The 24,708-nt window shown below is 40.7% G+C and overlaps 1 protein-coding gene across 1 annotated transcript in view; it reads right to left on the bottom strand.

Annotated features, from left to right (window-relative positions):
* Positions 1 to 714: 714 nt before the first annotated feature.
* Positions 715 to 24,708, bottom strand: part of dipk2ab (divergent protein kinase domain 2Ab) — a 119,436-nt gene continuing 95,442 nt past the window's right edge. Inside the window, exon 5 of the mRNA XM_036125626.1 lies at positions 715 to 745. Within this exon, the coding sequence (XP_035981519.1) occupies positions 730 to 745 (16 nt within the window). The 3' untranslated portion in view covers positions 715 to 729. The remainder of the gene's footprint in view (positions 746 to 24,708) is intronic.

Below are 24,708 nucleotides of genomic sequence, written 5' to 3'. Positions count from 1 at the left end.
GTGCACACTACCCAGAACCGTCAATGTCTAAATGGAAATGGGGGAAGCCACCAGGGGTGAGGCCAACACAACAACCCATCGCCCCCCAACAAACTCTTTTGTCCTTACAGTCACTGGCTTTTTAAACAAACTGTAAGGTCAGGACCTTAGATAACGTCCTGATTTAAGGTTGCTTCCAAATTGCTGCACTATGTCTTTAATTTTAACTTGAACTTCAACTTTCATCATTAATCTTTACTTCCAGTCTAAGCTTTAGTCTTTTCTATTTTGCCAATGTATGTTTTGAATTAATCTCCTTTAACTTTTATAAGTTGCTTCTTATCCTCCTGTCTTGTCTATTGTCTGTATTGTTTGTGTGATTGTGTGATGGCTGCTACTGCTATTATTTGCTGCAGACGAATTGCTGTTTGAGGGCCTAATAAAGTAAAGTCTAAAGACAGCAGGGCTGGGAAATCCTACCCACTCCCCGACTACGTCCCCACCCACCAAGGTCCTACATGTGTGGCAGCATGGTGGAGCAGTTATAGATTGGTGTCTAGTGATGGGGAGGAATAACTGGGGGACAACATGCCCTCCCAGGAAGTCAGATCCCCCGTTGACTCCAATAGGCATCCCCCATTCTCCGAAAACCCACCTGGAGAGGGAGCTGCACCACCATAGTCCTTGGGGCCAGAGATAGGCAGCAGGGTCCGAGAGCCAACTGGAAACAGAGACCAACACCACCACTCTTCAGCCTCCGGACCGTCTGGGAAGAAAAGAGGAATAAATAAACACTCTATTCAGCCAGCCTGCCCGTACCATGCAGACCCCACAACATACAGCAATAAACACTCCCTCCAATCCCCTCACTAGCAGAATGCACCCCCTGAAGGGTAGAGCATCTGCCATGAGATGTTAATGTCCATACGCCCCCCTCCCCCCAACTTGACAGGCCCCAAGACCCCCTAGCGCACCATAAGCCCCAGGTAGGGCCAGACACCCAGACATACACCGGCCCAAATCCCCAATGACATACTCCACAGAACCCAAGTCCCTGAGGCCCCGCAACACCTGCCTAATGGTGACACACCCCAGAAAGCCGGAGCCCCGGACCAACCCCAGACCCACCCAGGAGCAGCACAGGTAGCAGGCCAGTAACCCACATGGGCCGGCCCAGAACCCCCAAGACTATCTCAAGCAGCCTCCAGAGGCCGGCCCGAGTACCCCCAAGCCCCACCCCAGCGGGGTCCACTGACACTGGTGCGGGACCCACCAGACACCCCACTCCGGGCATGCACTAGACCCCCAAGACCCGGGCACCACCACATGCCCTACAGGACACATCCAACAGCCCCCCACTCCCACTAAGTGATGGAGCCGATCAAGGAAGCCCAGAAAGATCGATCTGATGTCTCAAGACTAATATGATCCAACAAAATATCTCTATACAGATTGATACTGAGAATTATTTTTTTTTTCAATTCATGAGGATAGTTTTCTTTGCGATACATAGGGCAGTGAAAGACATGCAAAATGATTTTTTTCCCCAAAGTACTATCATACAAGTTACTCAGTAAGCAAACTGAGGGGGGAAGGTGAAATTTTACATCTCAGGCACTTTGACAGGTCCTCCTTACATATCTTGACCCAGAACCTCTGAACAGGTGTACTTAACCATAGTACATGAATATAATTGTCAGGATTATTGCCTGTGCTCAGGCACAGATTAGCTGACCTAAGGGTGCATGATGGTGTATAACTGTGCAGCAGGAAAGGTAGCAAGGAACAAGGCCATGAAGAGCTTTAAAAACAAATAAAATCCCTTTTGAACTAATCCAAAAATGTACAGGAAGCCAGTGAATGAAGCTAAAATGGGGGAGACATGTAATTTTCATGTTTAGGGCCATTGTCCTGGAAAATTAACATCCACACCAGTTTAAAGTCTGTTGCAGCCTCTTACAGATTTTCAGATAGGCCTGCATTTAACCCCCTCTATGTTGTCTTCAGCTCTGAGCAGTTTCCCTGTATATGCTCAAGAAAAGCATCCCTGCAGCATGATGCTGCCACCATCATGTTTCACTTTGTAGGTGATATTTTCAGGGGAATGTGCTATCTTAGTTTTGTGCCATGCGGACTATTTGTATCGATTATAATCTAATGTTTCAGATTGGACACTTTGTTTTAAACAATGATACATAAACAGCCATGTCAACAATGAATGATCAGCATGTTAGTCTCTGCTCTAATTGTAAAGCTGAGGTGATTTGTAGTGTTACCTTTGCCAGATTTGTAGAGTGCACTACTAATAAAAGTCATGTCTGCCATGAGTGTGTGCATGTCTAAAGCTCAGCAGATCTCCAATGGTGGGCATGACCGGCACGCTGCAGCTTCCACACCTGACTCCTCTAAATCCTCTCATCCTCTCCTGTGGGGATATGTGGATCTACTGTACAACCAAGCTTAACCTGATGATTAGTCTATGTGGTAGAGTGCAGCCTAGAGTATTATTCATTGTTTCTCTGTGTGATCAAGTTGCCTCCTTGGGTAGCCCCAAGTTAATCTTCGAGTCATCCACTCTTTGTGGTCTCTGTGCTTCCCAGCATATTCGATACTGTGTATCCCACACCATCCTGGACCACTGAGATCACCTCCTTGTGACAGTACAAACTCAGAAACCCCACCTACTCATGATTGTCCAAAGGAGCTCAGATCGCATTACCTGCCTACCAACACTCAGATTTACTCCTCCAGGAAAACACCTTCTCTCATTGCCTCACTTCACCGCTCATCACCAGGATCATACGTTCTCCAAAGCCAATTACATTTCTTGAACCTGTAAGCGTTCGCAATTACAGGTTAGAAATACCATTCTCTTGTCTCAGTCTGTCCGAAATCTCCTGTGTCCAACACAGGTGCTTTCAAAGAGGAGAATCTGGATCATCCACTGTACGTAGTTTTACTTTATATGTATTATATTAAAATCACTTACTGTTTGTATTCTATCTCATTGAGTGATTTCTGCATGTGGGTCCAGAAATTATACATGGATACAACAGTGTCACTATATTCTCCCACATCAGCTGCAGATGTTGCAATTCCTCCAAGCCAGTCAACTGAAGAATTACCACAGGCTACTCTGATTAAAGTTGTCTTTGTCACCTGTGGTGGACGATCATCTCTCGGCAGCTTTGCAGTGGTGCCATACTCTTTCCATTTCTGAAGATGGATTGAACAGTGCTCAGTGAGATGTTCAAAGCTTTGAGTAATGTTTTACAAGCTACTCTACACCTGCTTTGAATTGCTCCACATCTTCTTCTCTGACTTGTCTGCTGTGCTCCTCAGTATTCATGATGCCGTTTGTTCACTAATTATCAAACAAACCTCTGAGGCCTTCACAGAACACCTGCATTTACACTCAGATTGTAACAGAAATGTGTGTTTAGTAATCAGAAGAATCCTGGAGGTTGCAATTGTTTTTTTATTTACGGTCATCAGAGTAAAGGGGGCTCAAGACAAATGGACGATGCTTATTTGGAACAAATTTTGAAAACCATGTATCATATCCATTCTTCAGAATTATGGATTACACATAAAAAGTAAAGGAAAATGGACACTTTTGCACAGCAATGTAGCCTGATCGACAGCAGATTAAACACTAACATTACAAACAGTCTTTGAGTCCAGCAGACTTATGAGATGTCACCAGAACAAAAAAACAAGCTGAGCAAGACAAAAACATGTTTAGGAAATGATCAAAGAAGTTGTGGGGCATGATGTCCTCCTGCTGCCTCATGAGAAAATGCAATTTAAGCGACACATCGGGGGAGGGTGTCAAGGGGTGCGACTGGCGGCGGCCGTCGAGGCCGACGTGTGATTTGTGTATCCTTTTTTGTTAAGCTGTCATGTGTGGATGACACAGATCAGCCCCTGCTTGTTTACGCCAGGAACTAGCAGGGAGACTGCAAATGAATGGCACAGAGATATGGCTGATCTGGGATCACACGCACGCACACATGTAGAACAAATGCAGCTGCTGCTTGTTGTCAAACACAAACACACCTACTACAGCATCACATTACAAACTCAGCCCTCAACAAGGCAAAGGGGCTATCAGATTCCCATATGAAACATCAGAGGTAAAACTACGGGCAGTCGCACATATGAAATGTATCAAAATATATTCAGGAGGAGGGAAAGGGGGCCCTGAAAGCGTTCGCTGTTGCCGTCTTTTCTCGGTCCATCACTGGTCGGCGAGGATGGACGCTAGCGCCTCTGCCAGGTTGGGAAAGGATACAAAGAGGGAGCCTTCAAAACCACAGAATCCTTCATTTCCTTTCAAACATGCTCCCATTTAGCCATCAACCTGCCAAGAAAGGAGCAGCAGGAGGAGGCGGGGGGCTAACCAGAAAATGAATTGATTAAACAATTCTGAATATGATTAATTTGGAAAAAACTAAAATAAGACACATAAGACAGAATCATCCATTTAGTGAGCTGTAATACCTCTTCATGCTGGCTGGATGAAGTTCGAAATGAATCAAATAAATGAAGAAGTCAATGCTCATTTGGAAAGGGGCCAATACAGCAGTCCTCCCGGCTGGACTCACATTCGACATTCATTGCGTTTGACTTCGCAGAGACACGCGCATGCACTCTGGCGTTTGCTCAAGGCCGCGTCAAGAAGGAAGCCTATATCTAAACCGAGCATACTCCCCGTTTGCTGCCAGACTTAACAGGTTTATATTGATTTTGGAAAAGGCAAAAAAAGAAAAAAAATGCAAACACTTTGAATATGTCTGCTGCATTCAAAGCTCTCAGGGTCCAAGTGTAAAGTCCTCCTTGAAATCAAAGGAAAAGCCTTGGGTGTTGCAGTCATTTTTGCAGCTCGACACCAGCTGCAGCAAAGTGTTATTGTCAGGTCACTTTTGTTTTGTGGTGTTAGTCATTTTAAATGTAATTAGCTGTCAGGGTTAGTGAAAGAGGCTAATTCCCGTTCTATTTTTTGCCTTCCCAAGAGGCCGCGCGCAAGTCTGACACTGACAATAATTAAAACTCTGCCCTGATGGTTTCTTCTGAGCCGTTTCACGTTTGTTTTCACCCGAATAGTTAAGTGCGTGAACTAAAGCCAAGTTTGCTCCCACCCACATTTCTCTGAGTAATTAGTTCCCTCTCAAAGGTTTGACCCCTTCACCAGAGGGCCGAGAAATTTAACCGTGCTATCACTCTGCAGCGTTGTTCCGAAGTCTTCAAGCTCAAGCACTTTTGAAGTCACCAGTAAAATAAAAACATTTAGCAAAGTTGGCTTAACGGAAACTTTCGCATTCATGAAGATAGAATATGAGATGAGGGATTCAACGATCCCCAAAACGGCTCTTGTTTTCCTGTCTTTCATATCTTGTTTTGTTTTACACCCTCAATACTAAACACCTAATTATTGGACACACTTAATTAAAGTTTAAGTATGCACATAGAGTCGGGAGGAGAAAAGGATGGGATTTAAATCCACTTTGGTGCAGTAAAAAAATGTAAACAGTCTTCTACAGAGTGCATCAGTGGATACCTTTAATTATCTTGCTTTAAAGGGACAATGCAGATTTGTAAATATGGGGTTCTATTTTATAGTTACAGCACACAGTGTGTTAACCGTAGACCTATAGAAAGCTGTTTCATGAGAACAGCCTGCTGTTGGAGGATTAACAAAGGTAGGGTTTTGAAATAAATATAAGAGTATATAACAACCAGGATTTAACCAGGATAATTGATATGTTACAGTATTTAGAATTAGTAGGATTAAATGTTGCTTTTACGTTTTGAATAAAAGCTACTACATCATGTCACACATTCTTGTTTTACTCAATTGTGGAAATACATCAAAAATGCATTTCCACAAAGGACCATTTACCGTTGCGTATAGTGGTTCGGCCTCTGGTACGGTCTTCTTCCAATTCAGACCCTTGGTTAGAACCCACGAGTTACTGTTTCATCCGTACTTTTTAACATAGACAGATAACAGATTGTGAAAAATTCCTTGCCAAAGAAGGTAGCCTTTTTTTTTCATCCAGCTCACCAGCAGTGCATGTACATTGACATGCAACACGTGGGGAGGGACAGATTTGCTGTCCTGTATGCTCACAACAGCTGGAGAAAACTGACTTTAAACTAAACAAAATGGGGAATAACACTGCAAATAATTATAATGGTATGATGCCATATTCTTTTAGGTTTGTAACTGTAACTTTTTAAAACCCTCATGTCTTGGTATATGGGTGGCTTGACTTAATTGCCTTGTTTCATTAAATAATTTTGATATTCTCTGTTGGAAGGAAATTATAGACAACACCCTTGACTATGGATTGGTCATTTTAATTCCTACTACATATGTCAACTGTATGAATATAGAAAACATGTTTTGGAAAAAAAATCCTTCCAGCCATTGTCTGGATCTAATTATTCCTCACAGAATTAGACATCTGGGAACCGAGAGCCATTTCTCTAATCTTTCTCCTTAGCACTCATCTCAGTGTCATCATTACGCTCATCACCATCCTCGCCATTGTGTTTACAGAAAGAAAAGAAGCTGATCCTCACATATTTTCAGCCATGCACGGCTGTTTAAGAATGTGAGACAGAAGCAACAACCTGCATGACATTGTGATATTCAGACAGCAAATTGCAATCACTTTATCCAATTAACATCAAACTGTAGTCATGGTAACCCCGATGGTAAAAACACATTGGATCAAGATGTCCCACATTTGAGAGGGAGATGCACAGATGTTTGCTCTCATGAAATGCTGCTGGAAAATGTTCCCCATGACATGACACACATTAACATCCAAAAGTATTCATACCCATTGTACTTATGTTCCGCTAAACTAGAGATTAAAAGGTTTACTCATTCTTTAATGCAAATTTGTTACCATCTCTAAACATGAACCTTTTTTCCAAAATACGTTCACTGGCTTTTTTGTTTTAGTACAGTGAGATTTTTCTCAAGATTGTGGAAACATTGGCGTCATAATGTATTTGTGGCTCAGTGACTGTCATATTATTCTCTGTTTGTCTTTTTCTTTTTCTTTATCATTTGTTTTTACTATGGACCTCTTTTGTGTCTGAAATAAAGATTGATTGATTAACCATTCACAACAACAAAATTCCACAACATAGAGAACAAACAGTGGCCTGTTCAAATAACTACATTTTCCATTGAAGATTGAAATGCCCGCTTAACAATAGCTAACATTTCCAGTCCCACGTACAAATAAAAAAGTTTCCATATTTTTGGAAAGACTCCATCCTTTTGATTTAGCCAACAGCTCAGGTAATCCATGGCAAAAGAGCCTAGAACAGTATCATGCCATTGTGTCTTTGTGGGAATCCGGTCTGAAATTCAAATTACAGGCTAACATTTTCTTATATCTTATGATATTTATCAGTGACGGTCAGTTAACCCAAGCAATAGAAAACAAAGGGCTACGAGGTGAAGATTTTTTTTTCCATTTCCTGTCTAATCATCTGCCAGACAGGTTGTACTTTTGAGCAAGACCAAAAGCAGTGTGTGAGAGTAACAGACTCAGTTTTACACTTTAAGTACAGAGGGGAAGATTCAGGGTCTAAATTTGTGGAAATATGGGTCCTATGAAGAATCATGACTTTAGTCGCTCTAAAGTCATGAATTACAAGCACATATAAACATCAAATTTTTAAACAAAAGTGTACAACGATTTTCATGTAAAACGAGTTGCATTCTTAGTATTGTAAGAACTAACCGTACCCTGCTGCGGTTCTCCCAGGTTCTTTCCCTGTAAAGAGTGGTCTTCTCTATTGTAGACTTCTTTAGTAATAAAATGACTCTTGAAACAGAAACTATACGCTAATATATTTAATCTAATAAGTCAGAGGAAGGGTACAGCTTCAGTACTGGAGTCTCATACATAAAACAAGGCGAGACGAGTAAGATTCGGAAGCGAGAGTGCCAGGCCTCTCTTATATGTCAGCTTCTATGGATCAGCAAGGACCAGTTCCAGGATTAGTCAGTCCTTTCCATGTCGTCTTTGGGCAGAGGTGTCAAATGTATTCACATCTATTACTCAACTAGAAGTATAGATACTAGGGTTTAAAATACTTCTATAGCTTGGCTAACAACTTGGTGCAGTATTGCCTTCAACCACAACCACAATCAGAATACACAATACCAATACGCAATCGGTAGCGCGATTAATCTCCATATTTATTTGCATTTTTTTGACAAGCCAGAACATGAACGAAAGAACGAGATCCCAGATACAAGCAGCTGAAATTAGTTTTCTCCGTAGTGTGTCTGGGCTCTCCCTTAGAGATAGGGCGAGGAGCTCAGTCATCCGGGGAGGACTCAGAGTAGAGCCGCTGCTCCTCCACGTCGAGAGGAGCCAGTTGAGGTGGCTCGGGCATATGTGCAAATTTTTCCTCCACACAGTGTTTTGCATGTAGACTAGAAAAATCAAGTTTTAGTCTCATCTGCAGAGTGCACCTTCTTCCATGTGTTTGCTTTGTGCCCTGCATTGCTTGTGGGGAACTTTAAAAAGGACTTCTCATGGCTAAATTTCAACAGTGATTTCCTTAGTGCCCCTCTTTAATTAGGGCATTTATTTAATATTGGTCTTGTTAGCAAATTATTCCACCTGAGGTGTAGGTCTATGCAGCTCCTCAAGGGTTTTCCTCGCCGATCAATGCTTTCCTTACCCAGCCTGTAAAGTGGATGGCCATGGCTCAGAGCCAAATGCTATACGTTTTCAGATGATGGGATTGAACAGTATTCTGAGATGTTAAAAAATTAGAATATCTTTTTATGGCGTAATTCTGCAGTAGACCTACTTGTCTGTTGTGTTCTTTGGTCGTCACAATGCTGTTTGTTCTCTAATGTTCTCCACAAAAAATTTAGGCATTCACAAAACAGCTGCATTTATACCGAGATTAAGTCACACACCAGTGAATTAATTTCACTTTAGCGGTATCTGAGAAAAAGGGGTTAAATACAAATGCTCATCCCTCAGATATTTATTTGTATAAATAAAAAAAATAAAAAAAGAGAAAACCATGTATCAAGATACTTTCACTTCACAATTCTTGTGTTGGTCCGTCACATAAAGTCTTGATAAAATACATTGATGTTTGTAGCTGTAGCTCGACAAATTATGTAATGGTCCCCAGAGAGTTAATACTTTTGCAAAACACTGGTTCCAAGTATTAACAAGGTCTTTTAGTTTGAGAAAAGTACTGTTTGGGCAGCAGTCCTCCAGACACACGAACCAGACATCTCTTTAATTTGTTACACACTCAGTATGCAGCTGCGTGGATCAAAGGGACACTTAATTTTCCTCCCCTCTCCCCATTATGTGCAGTGAGGAATGAGGCCTAACCTCGCGGGAGCAGATTTGATTACGGTTTATCATTACTGTCACTCTCCATGATGACAGAGGGGCTGATCCCAAAGCCACCAAATAGATTAGCAAGAAGACCTTTATTTTCTACTGTGATTTTATGCACCACTTGCACTCTAAAGTATTGTTAAATTTTAATTGTTAGATTGTTATAAGGCATATTTTTTCCGGTGCCAACAGCAACATTTCACATTTGTGCTTAGGCTTTGGAAAGCTATTTAGAAAGCATTTTAAAGATGAGATAAATTGAGCTATTTTTTAAAGTATAAACAGCTGTAAACCCAGTTTGCACCGCTATATAAGGACCAAACAATACCTAATTATCTCCGGTTTTCAGTCTCTCTGCCTCCAGTGCTTCCTTATGCATGACTCTCACTTTAAACCCACTCTAGCCCCTGCACAATTGCGAATATTTCCTAACCTCTCACTACAACGGTATTCATTTTCAATTTGGAGATACTGCACTTTCATCTCTCAAGTGAAGCTGGTAATTTTTTATTCGATTTGCTCCCCTCCGTAACGTTTTTTTTTTTTTTTTCCCTCTTCCTCTCCTTGTGTGATATTTTCCTGTGTCTACATTAGCATAAGTGCAGCACTGATCTGCTTCAGGTTGACTGTTTTTAATGGGGCGGCATTTCCATTTCACAGAGGACGCGTGTGGTGGCGGGATATCGAGTGCAAGGGTTTTTTGGTAGTAGCGGTGATGAAGTGGGGGGGGCGGGGTGTAGAGGGAGCGTTGACGATGGGGGTAAGGGAAATAGTACAAAGAGAATGGGAGAGGTACACTGAAACGAGTCCTGTCACACTTAATAATGCATCAGAGATGGGGAGGGAGCAGTCATCTTCACCCTTAAATGGCAGACTTCAGTTGCATGGCCAAGAACGCCACAGAGCCTAATTATTGGAGAAAGCCTCTGTTCCTTTTCCAAAGGCATGTAAGCCCCAAATGTGAACCAATAAGAACATCTGGCAGAGCTATAAGGTCCCCTCAGAGGGCTTCCATGGAGCAGAGGTGACACACAGGTAAGTCACAGAGCCTGGGGGGACAGTGACATACCAGGGACTTGTCATGAATGTCAGAGGGACTTGACCCAGTTGCTGGATAGCGTGCTGGCAGCTGTCTTGTCAACTGAGCGCCTGTCAGTCATTTCCTGCTAACTCTGCATGGAAGAAACAGGACAAGGTGAAGAAACTCTCAAGCTATCTCGATTCCTCCCGAGAGATAAGGGATCATTAAGAGAATGTAATCCAAGAGCTGTGAACAATTTTTTAGCTTTAGCAAAATGGAACCATGCTTTACAAGTTGCAATAGCTCCTATTCATTCGCTCTGCACCGTATCAGAGACACCTTGTTAGCACAGGGTTGGACCCACGTTTTTTGGTCCATAACGACATGATATCACACAGTTGCTGCGGAGTTGTGCGCTGAACAACCACGATGAGAATCTACTGTTCCACCACATCCCAAAGGTGCTCTTTTGGATTGAGACCTGGTGGAGGCTAGTAGCGTACAGGATACTCGTTGTCACCTTCAGGAAAATAGTTTCAGATCAACCCGTTTTTGAGCTTTCCAACATGGTGCACTGTTCTGCTGCTGTAGTCATTGGACGATGGGTACACTGTAGCCGTAACAGGATGGACATGGTCAGCGGTATTTCTGAGGAAGTGATTGAGGTTTAAAAATGGTAAGTTGATGCTAAAGGACACCGTTACACCACAAGCAGCAGCCATTTCTGTTATTACAGGGCAAAATCCAAATTAGCACCCAGAAGGAAGAAGTACAAACTTGTCGCGGGGGTTGGGGGGGTGGGGGTGGGGTGGTGGTGGTGATTCAAGACTAGAACATCATGGATAGACAGGGAGAGCGGCTGTAAGCCAGTTTTTATACTGACTGCATAGACAATGTCTGACATTCATTTTCTACTTTTTATTTTTGGACTGTATGGTTATCATACCACAAAACAATACACAAAGTTAAGGTTGATTCAGTAAAAAACATGCTAATAAGATCTATAGTGTTTTGCCCATATTAAAGGGTCATTGAAGGTCCTCTTTGAAGATGGCAGAAGTGTTGAAATCATGGCTTAAACTCTTGATAACGGTACCCAGGTATTTGCAGCTTTCTACTGTTTCCACTTCTGAACCCTTGATGTCAACAGTAGGTTTGAAGGGGGATGTTCTCCCCCTAAAGTCGACAGTCATATCTTTTTGCATTTAATTTGAGAAAGATTTTACAAAGACTTTAGAAAGTCCTCCAGAACTTGCTCACGATCAACCTCTCCTTTCTGGAGCAGACTGATTCAAACTGTGTCCTCTGCAAACTTAAGAAAATGCCTGTCTTATGGTTGCTTCTACAGTCATTTGGACGCAGCCCTGTGGAAAACCCGCGTGGTGACAACCTCTTCATTTTCCATGACCACCTGTGGCCGACAAGTAAAAAAAAATCATCACCTGTTTCATCATTTCAGTAACAAGGTCCAAATGTGGAGGTCCAAAGTTAAAAAAGATGAGATTGAATGTCCCATAACTGGTTTGCAGAGACTCTTTAAAACGTTACCTTTGATCATGTTAGTTTCCTAGCAATACATTTAAGAAACATTGAGCTAATGTAAGGCTGTTGGGAAGCAGTAAAACTGCTGTTCAGTAAATCAAACCAATTACTGTGTTATGTATAATGAAAACGTAAATAAAAATCCTTCAGTGCATTTCCAAGTAAAAATTTTTAGACAACCACATCACTGGTAATTGGGCCAAAGTTCTTCTCGTCTTAGCTTATCATGACCCTCAGTCCATTTCATACAGCCCTCAGATCATTACTGTGAACCAAGTCCTCATCTTACTTTTATATTACATATAAATGTGCGTTTTGTATTTGCACTTTTGCCGCTGCAACATGTTCACTAAAAAAAAGTTTTACACTGCTGAGTAACTATAAAATTTATTGCGAAATATCAGTCATATAACTTAGCTACCACTTAGTCTATATGCAAGGATTTGGAATTGGATCTTGAAGTCACAGTGTGCATTAAGATCCCTGACATTCTCACTCACAATTCTGACTTTTCTAACTTCCAGGTTGGGAATTTCCCTTATGTGAGGGAAAATGGAACACATAATTAAACCACATCCCTAAAGATATCATGCTCTGGCAGAGCATTTTTTCTTTTCTTCCTTTATTTTTCATTTATTTGACATAACACAGCAAATTTTAATCCTGTAGTGCAGCTTCCAAATGTGGCTCGAGAGGTAATTCTTTTAAAAAGACTGACTACAGCTGATCACTACTTTTACAACCTATTTAGACTTTTATTCCCTGACACAAATGTGCTTTAGACAGCATTCTTCTTGTCTTAAGAGTAAAACAAAAGTCAGCTTGTTGATAGCTGTGTCACATGTCATTAGCTAATGAGTTAGGTATGTCATTTTTTTGTATAAAAAAAAACACATCCCAATCTCAAGAAAAGCAGACCTTAGCTTAAGGTTGAGTTTATTTTAGTTCCATAGTTTCCTGGTAGTACCTTGGATCTTAGAGGAAATGGAAGCACACACACAAAGTATATTTTTATCGACTTTCTTTGATTTTGTTTTGTGTTTTTGTTGATATGGCCTAAAAAAAGGCCTTTCTTCACTGATCTCTAACAGAGAATTAGTGGGAGATTGTAATGATGTATTTTCACTCCAGATTACATTTGCCATGCAGTAAAAACCTTTTATTGTGTCACATTGTTAGATGTTTATTGTGTTTTATTGTTAGATGATTGCTGTGAAGGACAATTAGATCATCTATGAATTTTATACTTATCTTAGACTTCGGCAAATGATATGCTTATTTCTTTAGAACTGCAGCTTTTTTATCATCTCAGGCTCCATGTAGACAAGTAAATGTATAATTATCTCAGCTTTTAATTTGGGTGCTACTAATGAGGCACTTATAAACACAACCTTTGGAAAGTCTCGACCATTGTGAACACATTTAGGCCCAACTCACACTGTATTGCATGTTTCACAAATAAAATGTCCTTTCCAACGTTTCACTATTTCCCCTAGGACTGTGTTAACATCTTTTTCAGTAATTTTCTTTGCTGCAGAGCTGTAGATGGGCATGCTTTGTTATTTTGTTCAAAGTTTTGATCTGATTAGGATCCAAGCTGGATTTAAAACATCTGTTAATGAAACACTTTTCTCACTTTGAAGATAGTCAAGATAAAGTAGGTGTGGCTTTCTTTATTCATCTTCATCTACAGACTTTACAACCCTGCACCTTCATCTGTGATGCATGCATGACTACTTCTTTTGGTCCCATCAACTAAAGGTCAAATGGAGTCTCAACCTACACCAGGCACAATAATGGCTGTTTTAGCACTTACAATGCCTTACAAGAATTTTATGTTGCCAGAAAAGAACATGATCTGATCTAAAGCCAAAACGATGATGGTGAACAATGTGGTTAGAACGGCCAAAAGTCCTTGTCACAGTATTGCTTATCTGCCTTACGTTTTAATAGCGCAGAACAAGATCCTTCCTTAAATAAAAAGACAATGTAGCACTCACTGCCCTCCAGTACACTGTAGAACTGCATTATTTGATTACTAGCCAAGCAAGGCTGCAATTGATATTTTGTTGAAAACCCATTAAATTTTCATTATCACGCAGCCTTTTGATCCTTAAATGTGTAAAGAAATAAATAATATGTGATGGTCACGTCACACAGGAGGTAATGTACTCTGTTCTGACAAAGCAGAGCACCATGAATCCCATCACCTTCATTCCATTGTTCATGTATTATTTGGACCAGGGGCGTATCAAAAGTAATATTCATATCATCGAAACCAAATATCTCTATCACTTGAAATTATGGCATATTAGAAAAACTTTAAAGTAAAATTAAGGTTGAAAGATGCCAGTTAAACTAACACAAAACCAACCTTCCACAACCACCCCAGACCTAAACCCTTTAAGAAACCTGTGGGGATCACTGAAATAAACACGCACAGGAGAGGACCCAGGAAACTAGAACAGCTGTACAATATCAAAGATGCTAATCTCTATGTGTTTGCATCTTGTGACCAAGTGCTATCCCATTGGCATATTTGTATCGTAAGATTAAGTTGCAGCCATGAAACATTTCATATAATTTATTTTTGAGGCTTTTACACATGTTTACCTTATGAACATATAAAAAGGAAAAGTGGTTTACATGCGGCATAGGTCTATCTTTTAAAAAAACAGTTTAAAAAAACATACTGTTTAACATGTTATATTTCACATTACACCTCTGTTTTATTTCATGCCTTTGCAAATTTGTAGAATTTATAAGGTTAGGACTTCACCCGTGTTTGCCAGCGCCCCATGCGTTTAAAACGCCAAAGCCCCACGCCACCGCTGGGTCCAGCGCAGTCTGAGATTAAATCCGAAGAGACCAAATAAAAGTCGACCGGCATAAAGAATTTACATGCAAAGTTAGGGCGTGTATTCATTTGGAGAAGGACAAATGTAGTTGGAATGCAAAGGCTTGTGGAAAGGTGAGCGTGTAACATTTGCAAGCAAGCAGGGACACGAAGAAAGGAGAGTTCAGGTTGTCTATGCAAATAAGCAGAGTGAAGGAAGTGTGGGATAATGAACTGCCAGGTGTCTGTTTGATTGATGCCTGCTCGCACTCACCTAACTTTGCTTGCCCTACTGGGAGTGTGCAATTTAAGAAAAGACATTGTTACAGAAAACAGAATGACCAGTGCTCCAGTTTTTTTTTTTTCACTTTATTCCGTAAATAACATATAAGCACATACAGAAACAGAAAGTGATCTAGCAATGTAGAAAACTGTGAGAATTAACACTACATAGTCATATTGGCTGAGATTTATACTGTCCAAATGGGTTACAGACTTACACGAAGCACATTCTGACATTCTCGCACGTCTACTGTGTACATTTGCACCTCAAACCGCATCTTGAGATGTTATCAGAAAATTTGAGCTTTTTGCACCTCTAAAGCAACAAAAACGAAAAAAAAAGAAAAAAAACATTATTCCCTTTGGAATGAAGGAGAGCTTGCAGTTTTTATTTATTTGGCTGAGTCTGGACATGCTGGCACCATCATGATCAGTGAAGGAAAATAGCAGGTGGCACAAACCCTGGTGCAGGATTCCAATGCTCCCTGCCATTTTTAGCACGTTCATGAGTAACTACAAGAAGCTGACTAGACCTGGCAAAAAGTTGGATTTGTGGAGTAAGTGGGTCTACATGCAGAAACCACTGAGGCAGCCGTGTCTCGCCGCACAAAACAGAGGCGCCTCTTCCAGCCGAGACAAGCCGCTCTGTGTCTCTTTCACAGTTTTATTTCATTTGCATAATTACAAACAATGGGAGCGAGACAGGGCTGACACAAAAACAGCGACAGTGAGGTAAAGTCAAGGCAAGCAGCGAGAGAAGACCAGGGCCGATATGAGAGCTTTTTGATTTTAATTACAGAACATTAGGGTTTTAGCTAATATTGACTTGAATAAAACGCTGTCATATACAAAATCCAAATGTCACAAATGTGAATGGAGGTTATAGGATTTATAGAATAAGCATTAATGCAAACAGGGAGGCTTTTGTTTTTTTATTAGCTAATTACTAGTTAAGTTAAAAAAAAACCAGTGGATATGTGTAACGTAGGTGTCTGGCTGTTCCTTTGCAACAACGTAAGGCTTGGCAGCCTGACAAAATAACATTTTCGAATAAAAGTAAGGCTCCCCGTGGGTTTCCTGTCAATACGCTAGCCTAGAACATCTCATTTATGCAAAGGCCTTCTGGTAATGAACACAAAGTGCCACAGTGTGCGTGTGGCATTGGTCTAATCACAGCTGGCCCTGCAGTTTACAGAGCAACAGCCACAGCAAGGTTACTGAATAAACACAGCGATGGAGGTAGTACAACAAAACGGGCTGCACATAATACAAGGGAGATGTAAATAATGACTCACAATGAACGTGGCACAATGGGGGGAAAAAAGCATGTATGCTTTACACGGAAAGCAAAGACCAACATGTGTTCATCATTTCTTATTGACATGCTAGTTTATTCAGCGTTGTTGCTTAAAATATAACTTCACGTTCAGACATGCTGCCATGCTCATAGTTTGATATTTTGCTTAATTGTGTGTCCGATAGTTATGATTCAGTTTGGATTCTGACACGCAGAGATAGCCTACATGAAAAACAAAGTATGTGGAAGACAAGAAACGCAGCACATGACTCTGAACGCACCACCTTCCGTTATAAAACAAGGCAGAGGCAGCATCATGGTGCTTTTCTTCATCAGGGACAGGGGAGCTGGTTAAAGTTGATGGATGGAGCTGAATACAGGCCAAGGCAGAGGCAATGCTTTCCCTCCCAGCAGACGACAGGCAAACAACTCGAAACCAGCGGCAGGGGTCATTGTAGGCAAGGTAGGCACTGCCTAATCCACGGTGTCTGCAAAAGCAATTTTCAACGTCAGATTGTGTTTTCCTAATTTATTTGGGAGGCACCAGAGCCTGCATGGATAAGAAGGTGTAGCCAATGGAAGGATGGATGGACCTTATAATAATTGAATCAGTTTGAGGCAGCGTGGAAACCCCTGCTGTTAAGACGAATGCAATAGAAATAACTCAACATTTCTCTCTTTTGGTTAGGGAGGCAGCTTGCTGTAAAGGTGAACCAGCGTAGTGGTAGCATCAATTGCTGGGCAGGCACTGCTCTGTTCTACCTTTGCCTGTTATTTTATCCAATGGATGTTCTTTCTTTCTTTTTTTTCACCACGCAAAATGTACATGATGTATTGATTTATGTTTTCAAACAAAGCAAGAAAACTATCTTTATTTCATGGCACCTCTCACAAAAGGAAGTCTCTCCCCGAATTGTTTCATGTGGTTTCAATAATACATGCCATCGCCATCCTATCCTGCTGATAGGATCCTATCCTGCTGATAGGATCCTATCCTGCTGTTAGGATGGCTATGGCAAAACCTTTTCTGCATGGCCTCCAGTCACTTCGTTCACTTTTCATTACAACCGATCAAGAGGATAAATATGATCAGTTAAGAGGATGTGTGGTTGCATATTGACATGGAGCCCCGCAGATTATAATGCTAAAGGCTGCTTATCTTTTCCACCCGTTTCTTCATTTTCTGACTTCTTTTCTATGGAAGTATTCTTGGATGTTGCGGTGGTGGTTGAGTAGAATTAGCGAACATATTCATTTTGATGCATTCTTTGATGCCTTTAATTTTTACCAGACAATGAAGTTATATTTATGTTACTTGGATGAGACTGATGTATGCAGACAGAATATTTACGAGCAAACAACAACAGGCCCAGTGTGAGTTCAAGTCTCAAAGTAGGATTCTCAGCCACTCTTATTTGGATGTTCCTATATACATAAATACCAGACAGACCTACCCGCCTGACTTAAACATACAGCCAGACCTACAATGGCACCGTTCAGATGAAAGCACATGCATGTGTAAGAACGGCCCAGTCAAAGTCCAGACAAAGATGGAGCTGGTTTTAATTACAGCTGGTCCCGACATTTGCACAACAAGGGCCCTGAATAAACATGGTGATGGAGCAACAGCTAAAGCAACAAAACGAGCCCAACACAATGAAAGGGAAATGTAAATAATGACTCAGAGTGACTGCAGCACAATGGAAAACCGCACAAGCTTTTTGCAAGGGCAACAACCAGCATGTGCTGATGATTCCTCGCTGACATGCCAGTTTATTCATCATCTCTGCTTAAAAGAGGCCGTCTGGTCAGAAATGGTCTCTCACTCAAAGATAATTATATTTATGTTACAATACAGAATGATAGGTAGTAAAATAAATCCTCTGTATTGAACTAAAACTTATGTGATATGACTCCTTAACACATTCACTTAAGCCATGTCAAGTTTATTGGTGTAGCAAATTTTTGCAAAAAAGCAGTTCAAAGTGCTTTACATCATGAAAACATAAAAAAAAACAGTCAGCGGTTGTGAGACCAGCAGCAAACATTAAATTCTATAAAGTGAAAACATCAATGCATCATATTAGGCCTCTGGAATGCAAGGCTGAAATAATCTTCATCAATGTTGACGGCAAAACGTGAGGTGAGATTAAGGTTACGGTTGCGACATTTCTTGACGTTTCAATCATAGTTGTGTGGATTCTTCAGTAGTAACACACGTGTGAAGCATACACAGTGAATGAGAGCTGGGATGTTGATGTCCTGTGGAAGCCTGACTTAGCTCAAGATCAAACGGTGTAGGCTACAGTGTTGTGAGCATCAAGTCAATGCTGTCACATTATTAACCTTGACTTCATCTCATTAAAGCAAAAGCCAGACTTGGGACGTCTTGTTACAATTAAACAAAAAATACATTTCTCTTGTCCAGAAAAGTAGTGTTTCCCTTAAGATATGAGAGATCAAACAGCATGTGGGGAAGCAGCAGTGCATCTAGCATCTATTGATGTCCAAGCAGCAGATGGACTTGGCTAAGAAATCAGTGCGATTCCTTGGTCAGTAATGTTTCTTCACCAGCCTGCATCCATAATCTCTAAGATAACCAACTGCTTTCCTTGCTAATAGGTTCCAGTTCTTCCCACTATTTCTGTTAATGGTTTAGATTTCGGCCGAGATGCACGCCACATCATTAGGATATAGATTTCTCAGCAGACACATTATGTTGTTATCTGGATGAGAGATGTTACCTGTCACCACCGCTGCAAAGTCAAACTAGATTAGGAGATATCCTCATGAAGTTGGCCAAAACTAAGACATTTATTACTTTCGGCTTTAAATTACCCACCCTATTATCAAAAAGACAAACATTTGCAAGAAAAAGCAGTTGTGTCCTGCTTGTCAACTCTATGCTGTGCTGGGTAAATGTCTAAATCAGTTTGGTCAAAGGGCTACCTCAGCCATTGGCCATACAGCGTCTCCTCCAAAACAAGTCATCTTGTTGTGTCTATAAAATGAGCAAGGTTGTCCTAAAGTTCATTGAAAAATAATAAAATGTCTGAAATACAGAATAAAGAATAAATATTATTTTCTTTAAGAATGTCTGGCCTTCTCAAACTTTTGTGTCACCTTTAATTAGTTTTATGTACCATTCCTGCAATCAATACAAGAACAGCAAACATGAATATTACGATATTGTGAGAATCTAATGTGCACAGAAGTCTATAGGGGACTGCAGTCTGTCCCCATGATGTTCCACATGAAACTATATTGAAGGTGGCATTTGTTAAAGGGGAAATGACAACAAATTAAATTTATCTGTGGTTTTGCGGTTTAATCTGATCTGTTGTGCACTGATGAGGCCATGTGAATGTCAAGAGAGGGTACCTAAAGACCTGCTCAGGGGTGGACAGCTTTGTTTCTTTGCTCAAAAACGGTCAGATCAGAAAGCAGTCTGTCTTTCTATTTAGGTTATCCATCTATGTAGTTCATATTATCCAATCAGAGCACACCATCAAACAAACAGCCTTCCCTTCCCATCCACCCCCCACCCCCCAGCTGATCCGTCGGCCGTGAGTCGCGCTTGCATGTGTGAGTTGAAAGGAGGATGTTGGAGAAGTGAGCAGCCCCAGATCAGCCTTCCTATATCACCTCGAACTGGAGGCAGACGCTGTTGAATCCTCGAAGTGCGAAAATCCAGTATTCAACATCAAACTAAATTCACCGCGGTTACTAAAAAGGGAAGCTGATATGTCTGAGGTTATTTCTGAGTAGTTACGTCTCTGAAGCAAAAGCCAAACATGTAAGGGATCTTTGTGGTGTTTTGCGTGGAGTTTCTCTTCTGCGGAGCAGCAGGTTTGCCTGGAAGGCAGGACTGAGAGGTGTGCTCCGGGACGCCTGCTATTCATCATGCTCATCAGCCACTTGAGAGGAGCTGGCTCCCGGTCATTTGACACCTGAGTGTCAACCAATGTGGGGGACCCGTAGCCTTCCACGATAGCCCCGTTTACACTACCCTTGTTAAACCGATCCGTGCCGAACTCGGTCCGAGCTTGGATCAGTTAACCAAGCCGAGCTTGGTTCTGACAAACGTTTACACATCACGCTATCTCGGTTCCTTGGTTCCTCGCCTCCTAGTTAACTTCCTCCTAACATCGAGGAAGTTATGCTTGATTATTATTGTGATATTTCGTTGTTTGCGGAGAGTCAGGCGAAGAAGGCAACTTTTCGTGAATTTACTTGACAGTCGGCTTTTGGGACGTGGATAAGACAAACGAACGTCTAATAAGGATTTACAGACGCAGAAAACAACGACAGACGCTGAAGTTCATCACACTGCTAAGCAGAATCATCACTGGAAATTGTCACGGTAGGGAAGCTAGTATTTTTATGAATGTCTGAAATGTCAGCTGGCTGTAAGGAGATGACGCGGTCTGCTCATGCGCTCTTTGTTATTAGAGAACCGGGCTACCGAAAAACCGAGCCGAACCCACCTATTGAACTGGTCTAGATTTAGAGCTGTCCGGTGGTGTCTGGCACGGTGCAGTTCAGTTTGCGTTCCATTTACACTCGAAGGTTATCTCAGTTACCGCGCTCGGACTGGTCTCGGCACGGTTAAAAACGGGTAGTGTAAACGGGGTAGATATCTCTAGTTTTTGATCTCCTTGAGATTTCCTGGCTCATGCTAACACATGCTCTCTGCTGTGTTTTCCCAAGGTTACCCCCCGAGTTCTCTCATGGCTCTGCTTCTCAGAGAAGCATTCTGGATTTGCTGCTCAAACATCCTCAAGCCATGACCGGAAGGACAACTTTCTTCCATGACCGGCAACGTTAGGCCCCCTCGTCTTGGACTCTCCGAGCCTCAACATGTCCACCCTCCAACACTCCACTATTGACTCTGTTCCACAACCCAGCTCAGCACACTGCCCAGTACCTCCTGAACTCTGTTCAGACCTTCCCTGGCTTAAACCATCAACCCCCGACCAGTAAGAGACAGGCTCACATAAACTCACTTCTTCACAATTTCCTGTTCATTCTGGTGCATTCACGGAACCTTCCAGACCCAGACATTATCTTTAACTTTGCATCACAATAAAAACCTTGATAGCTATCCACTAAAAGTTTCTTGACGTGACAATGTAAAACTCTGTGACGACAGCAGTAGAATGAGTGCCTCTCTCTGCATCTCCTTTATGATTACTGTCAATTAAGGCCACTAGTGCTACAAAAATAAAAGCATGGTTGTGAGTAGAAATAAAAGAAATCAACTAATCATCTTGTTTAAACTTTATAATAATGAGCTTTTGTATGAGGGCCTATGAACATTTTTGAAACTGTAATTTTTTTACACTTTGGGGATGGGAATTTGAGACAGCTGTCTTTTGCTAGTAAGATCATGACTGCTGATAAGTACACAGAATCCCCTTTCAAACAAATGAGCCCTTTGTGTGCTATTCCTAGTTTAATGCCATGTAATACCTATTATTTTTGCTTCATAACCAGATGCCACAGACTTTTAGGACTTTTTCACTATCTAGTGTAGAAAACGCCCAAGGTTAATTTCTGCCCTGGACAGTAATTTTATTGATGCAGCTGTTTCAGACATTTGTTGGCAGGAAACGTGTATCAGTCAAGGTTGTTTTAAAAATGTAAGTTTATGAAACCAACAATCCATTGTTTAAACTGTTTCAGCATTTAAAAAAAAAATCTTAACCACAACCCTTTTTATAGTTATTTATGCATCCCTAGGTTGCCAAAGGTGTAATATAGCAAGATAAATTTCATAAATTGCCCAATCTACATATATAAAACAGAGTTTGAGCAGGAGAAAAGCCCTCAATTGAAACTTTGACAATAAAGACACATCACACTGTTCAAAGAAGTTCTATAACAGGCAATTTCAAGCAAATTCCCTATAGAAGTGACAAAATAGCAACATGATGCCACAGTTATGTAGCACCATAAAGAAAAGGGTAAAAATAAGTGTTGGTGAAAATGATGTGAGACTCAGATCTTACCCTTGAGCTTAAATATGCTAACATCACCTTATTTATTGTACAAAAAGGAACATGGATAGCATAAGCTTTTGCTGCTTTGTAAGTTTACTTGGCAATCTTTTATCTTTCACACTAAAAAGGTCTAACAATAATGCTAATTGCATAATTGCTCTGCACACATTTCTTTGTATAAATTTATTTCTTTACGCATGCAAATAAACTTAACTTATAAAAAACGATTATTTTTATGTGTTTAATAACACAACCTCAGTTATTGATTTACAGGAAACTGTGTGGTGAATGCACGTATGGATTATAGTTTAGGTGACATTCCATGAGTAAGTGCATTAGTTGTTTTATTAAAGGGGTCTACACCTGAAGTTAACGCTGGTTGCAGACAAAACATTTTCTGATTAATTTATTGCACCCTCTTCTCGTGTTATATTTTATTTTGGGGTTTGACACTTTGTTGTGGCTCTTTTTGTTAGCAAATGAAGCGGTTTTGTGTATATTCACCATAACCAGACCACGTGAAAAGAAGTACAATATTGCACATTCGCCCAATGAGTAAACACGGAGAAGCAATGGAGCCAAGTCTGCAACGCCCAGCGGAGGTGCAAAAAGTAACAGATAAAGTATCCCTAACCCTGTAGATCGGGTTGCTCTTTGACAACGCCAAGCTGTCACTTTACTGTGAGGCATTACAGGACGATCTGCTTGCTCTTACAGTAGCTGCAACATTGCAACCATCCTACTTTCTAATAGTTTAGTGCCAGAATAATCAGGAAAAAAGAGATTTTTATATATTTCTTTTCTTACATTCCTCAAAGTCAGAAGTTAAAATTCATTAAGATTGTAATAACTTAGCAGAGATTTGGGAAACCCAGAAGATGATGTCCTGGCTTTGTAAGCTTTTGATAGATTAACTCAAAACATTTAACTTAATTAGAGGCACATCTTAGATTTGAGTTAATGCAGCCCCTAACACCTTTTAAAGCAATACACACTTGTGTGGAACCATATCAAAAGAAATCTAGAAAAAGAATCACGGAAGTGAATTGTTTGCCTCTACAAGCTGGGTCCATTTAATGAGTACAATTTTCAGATATCTGCAAGTCCCACATTCACACATATCAACCACTTCAACCTTCGCAAAATATATAGCATCATAAGGAAAAAATATTATGTGAAAATATTGAAGTAAGATATTAATGTATTTTTCAGAAAATTTAAACTTGAGTACAAATGAATCTTAAAAACGTTGAATGATTCTAAGCATACTACAGAAGTAATTGAAAAGGTGACTTAAAGGAGCATAGCATAAATGTTTGCACATGTCTGCCTCCTCTGGCGACAAGGTGAAATGACACCAGTGTTGCAGTCATGCATGGGAGAAGAGGAAAAGCATCTGCCGCGGCAACTGCGCAAGTCTTTTGTTTTGAGGCGTAATGTCTTCTGAGGTAAAAAAGCTACCAATATTGAAGTTAGCCCGTGTTGTAGTCAGGTTCTAGTCCCAAAGTAAAGTTCTGTGCAGAATTTTAAAAAGCTGATCCGGGTACATGATTTCTTTCCAGAGGAATGGGGCGAAATTCCACCAACCGTTGATAAACATTGTAGGAAGGATGCACAAAATGTTTGAGTCATAGCACAAAGCTAAAAAAAAAGGCATAGTGTCTGTAAATGTGACCATATTTTTTTACATTAATGTTGATAATTCAGATATGATGTAAAAAAAACAACAACAAAAAACACGGTGAGTTTTTTTTTTTTTAATTGGTTTGGTAAAATCACCATCCTAATATGTTTTGTGTCAGACTTTAAAGGGGTCAATGCTATGCTGCTACTAAATACATTTGTGTATCATTTATGAGATAAATAACCATTAAGAATAAAAGAGATTATGCTGCCTACTTGAGATCCCTTCTCATTTTTAATAAAGAGGTCAGCCTTTGGTTTACAGCCATGGTTTTAATGAAGCAAAATGCACAGACATTTTGAGCTGACAGAGGTTTGTAACTCCTACGACAGAGCTGACATAAATCAATGTATTTAGCAGGAACCTATACATGATGATCTGAGTAGGCAGTTGGCAATTTTTTATCTCCATCTCAGCTGCCACGGGCAGCCAGGCATTCGTGAGCAGATGGCTCTTTATGTACTTATAATTGTCCAAACATTGTAAGAACCTCACAGTATTTGGATCCTGTGCGCACTAATTAGCCTGATGGATATAAATAAAGTGCTTAGAAATTTTGTACATCAAGCATTAGTGCGAGTGTGTGTTTTACACTGATGCCTGTGTATAAAGTGTGGACTCAGCCAGATCCAAGCTGATATGCATTTTTAAGCAACAC

This window comes from Fundulus heteroclitus, chromosome 21, assembly GCF_011125445.2.
Source record: "Fundulus heteroclitus isolate FHET01 chromosome 21, MU-UCD_Fhet_4.1, whole genome shotgun sequence".
NCBI classification, from domain to species: domain Eukaryota; kingdom Metazoa; phylum Chordata; class Actinopteri; order Cyprinodontiformes; family Fundulidae; genus Fundulus; species Fundulus heteroclitus.
Note: the sequence above shows the minus strand (reverse complement) of the source record. Positions and strands in the feature narration are given on the sequence as shown.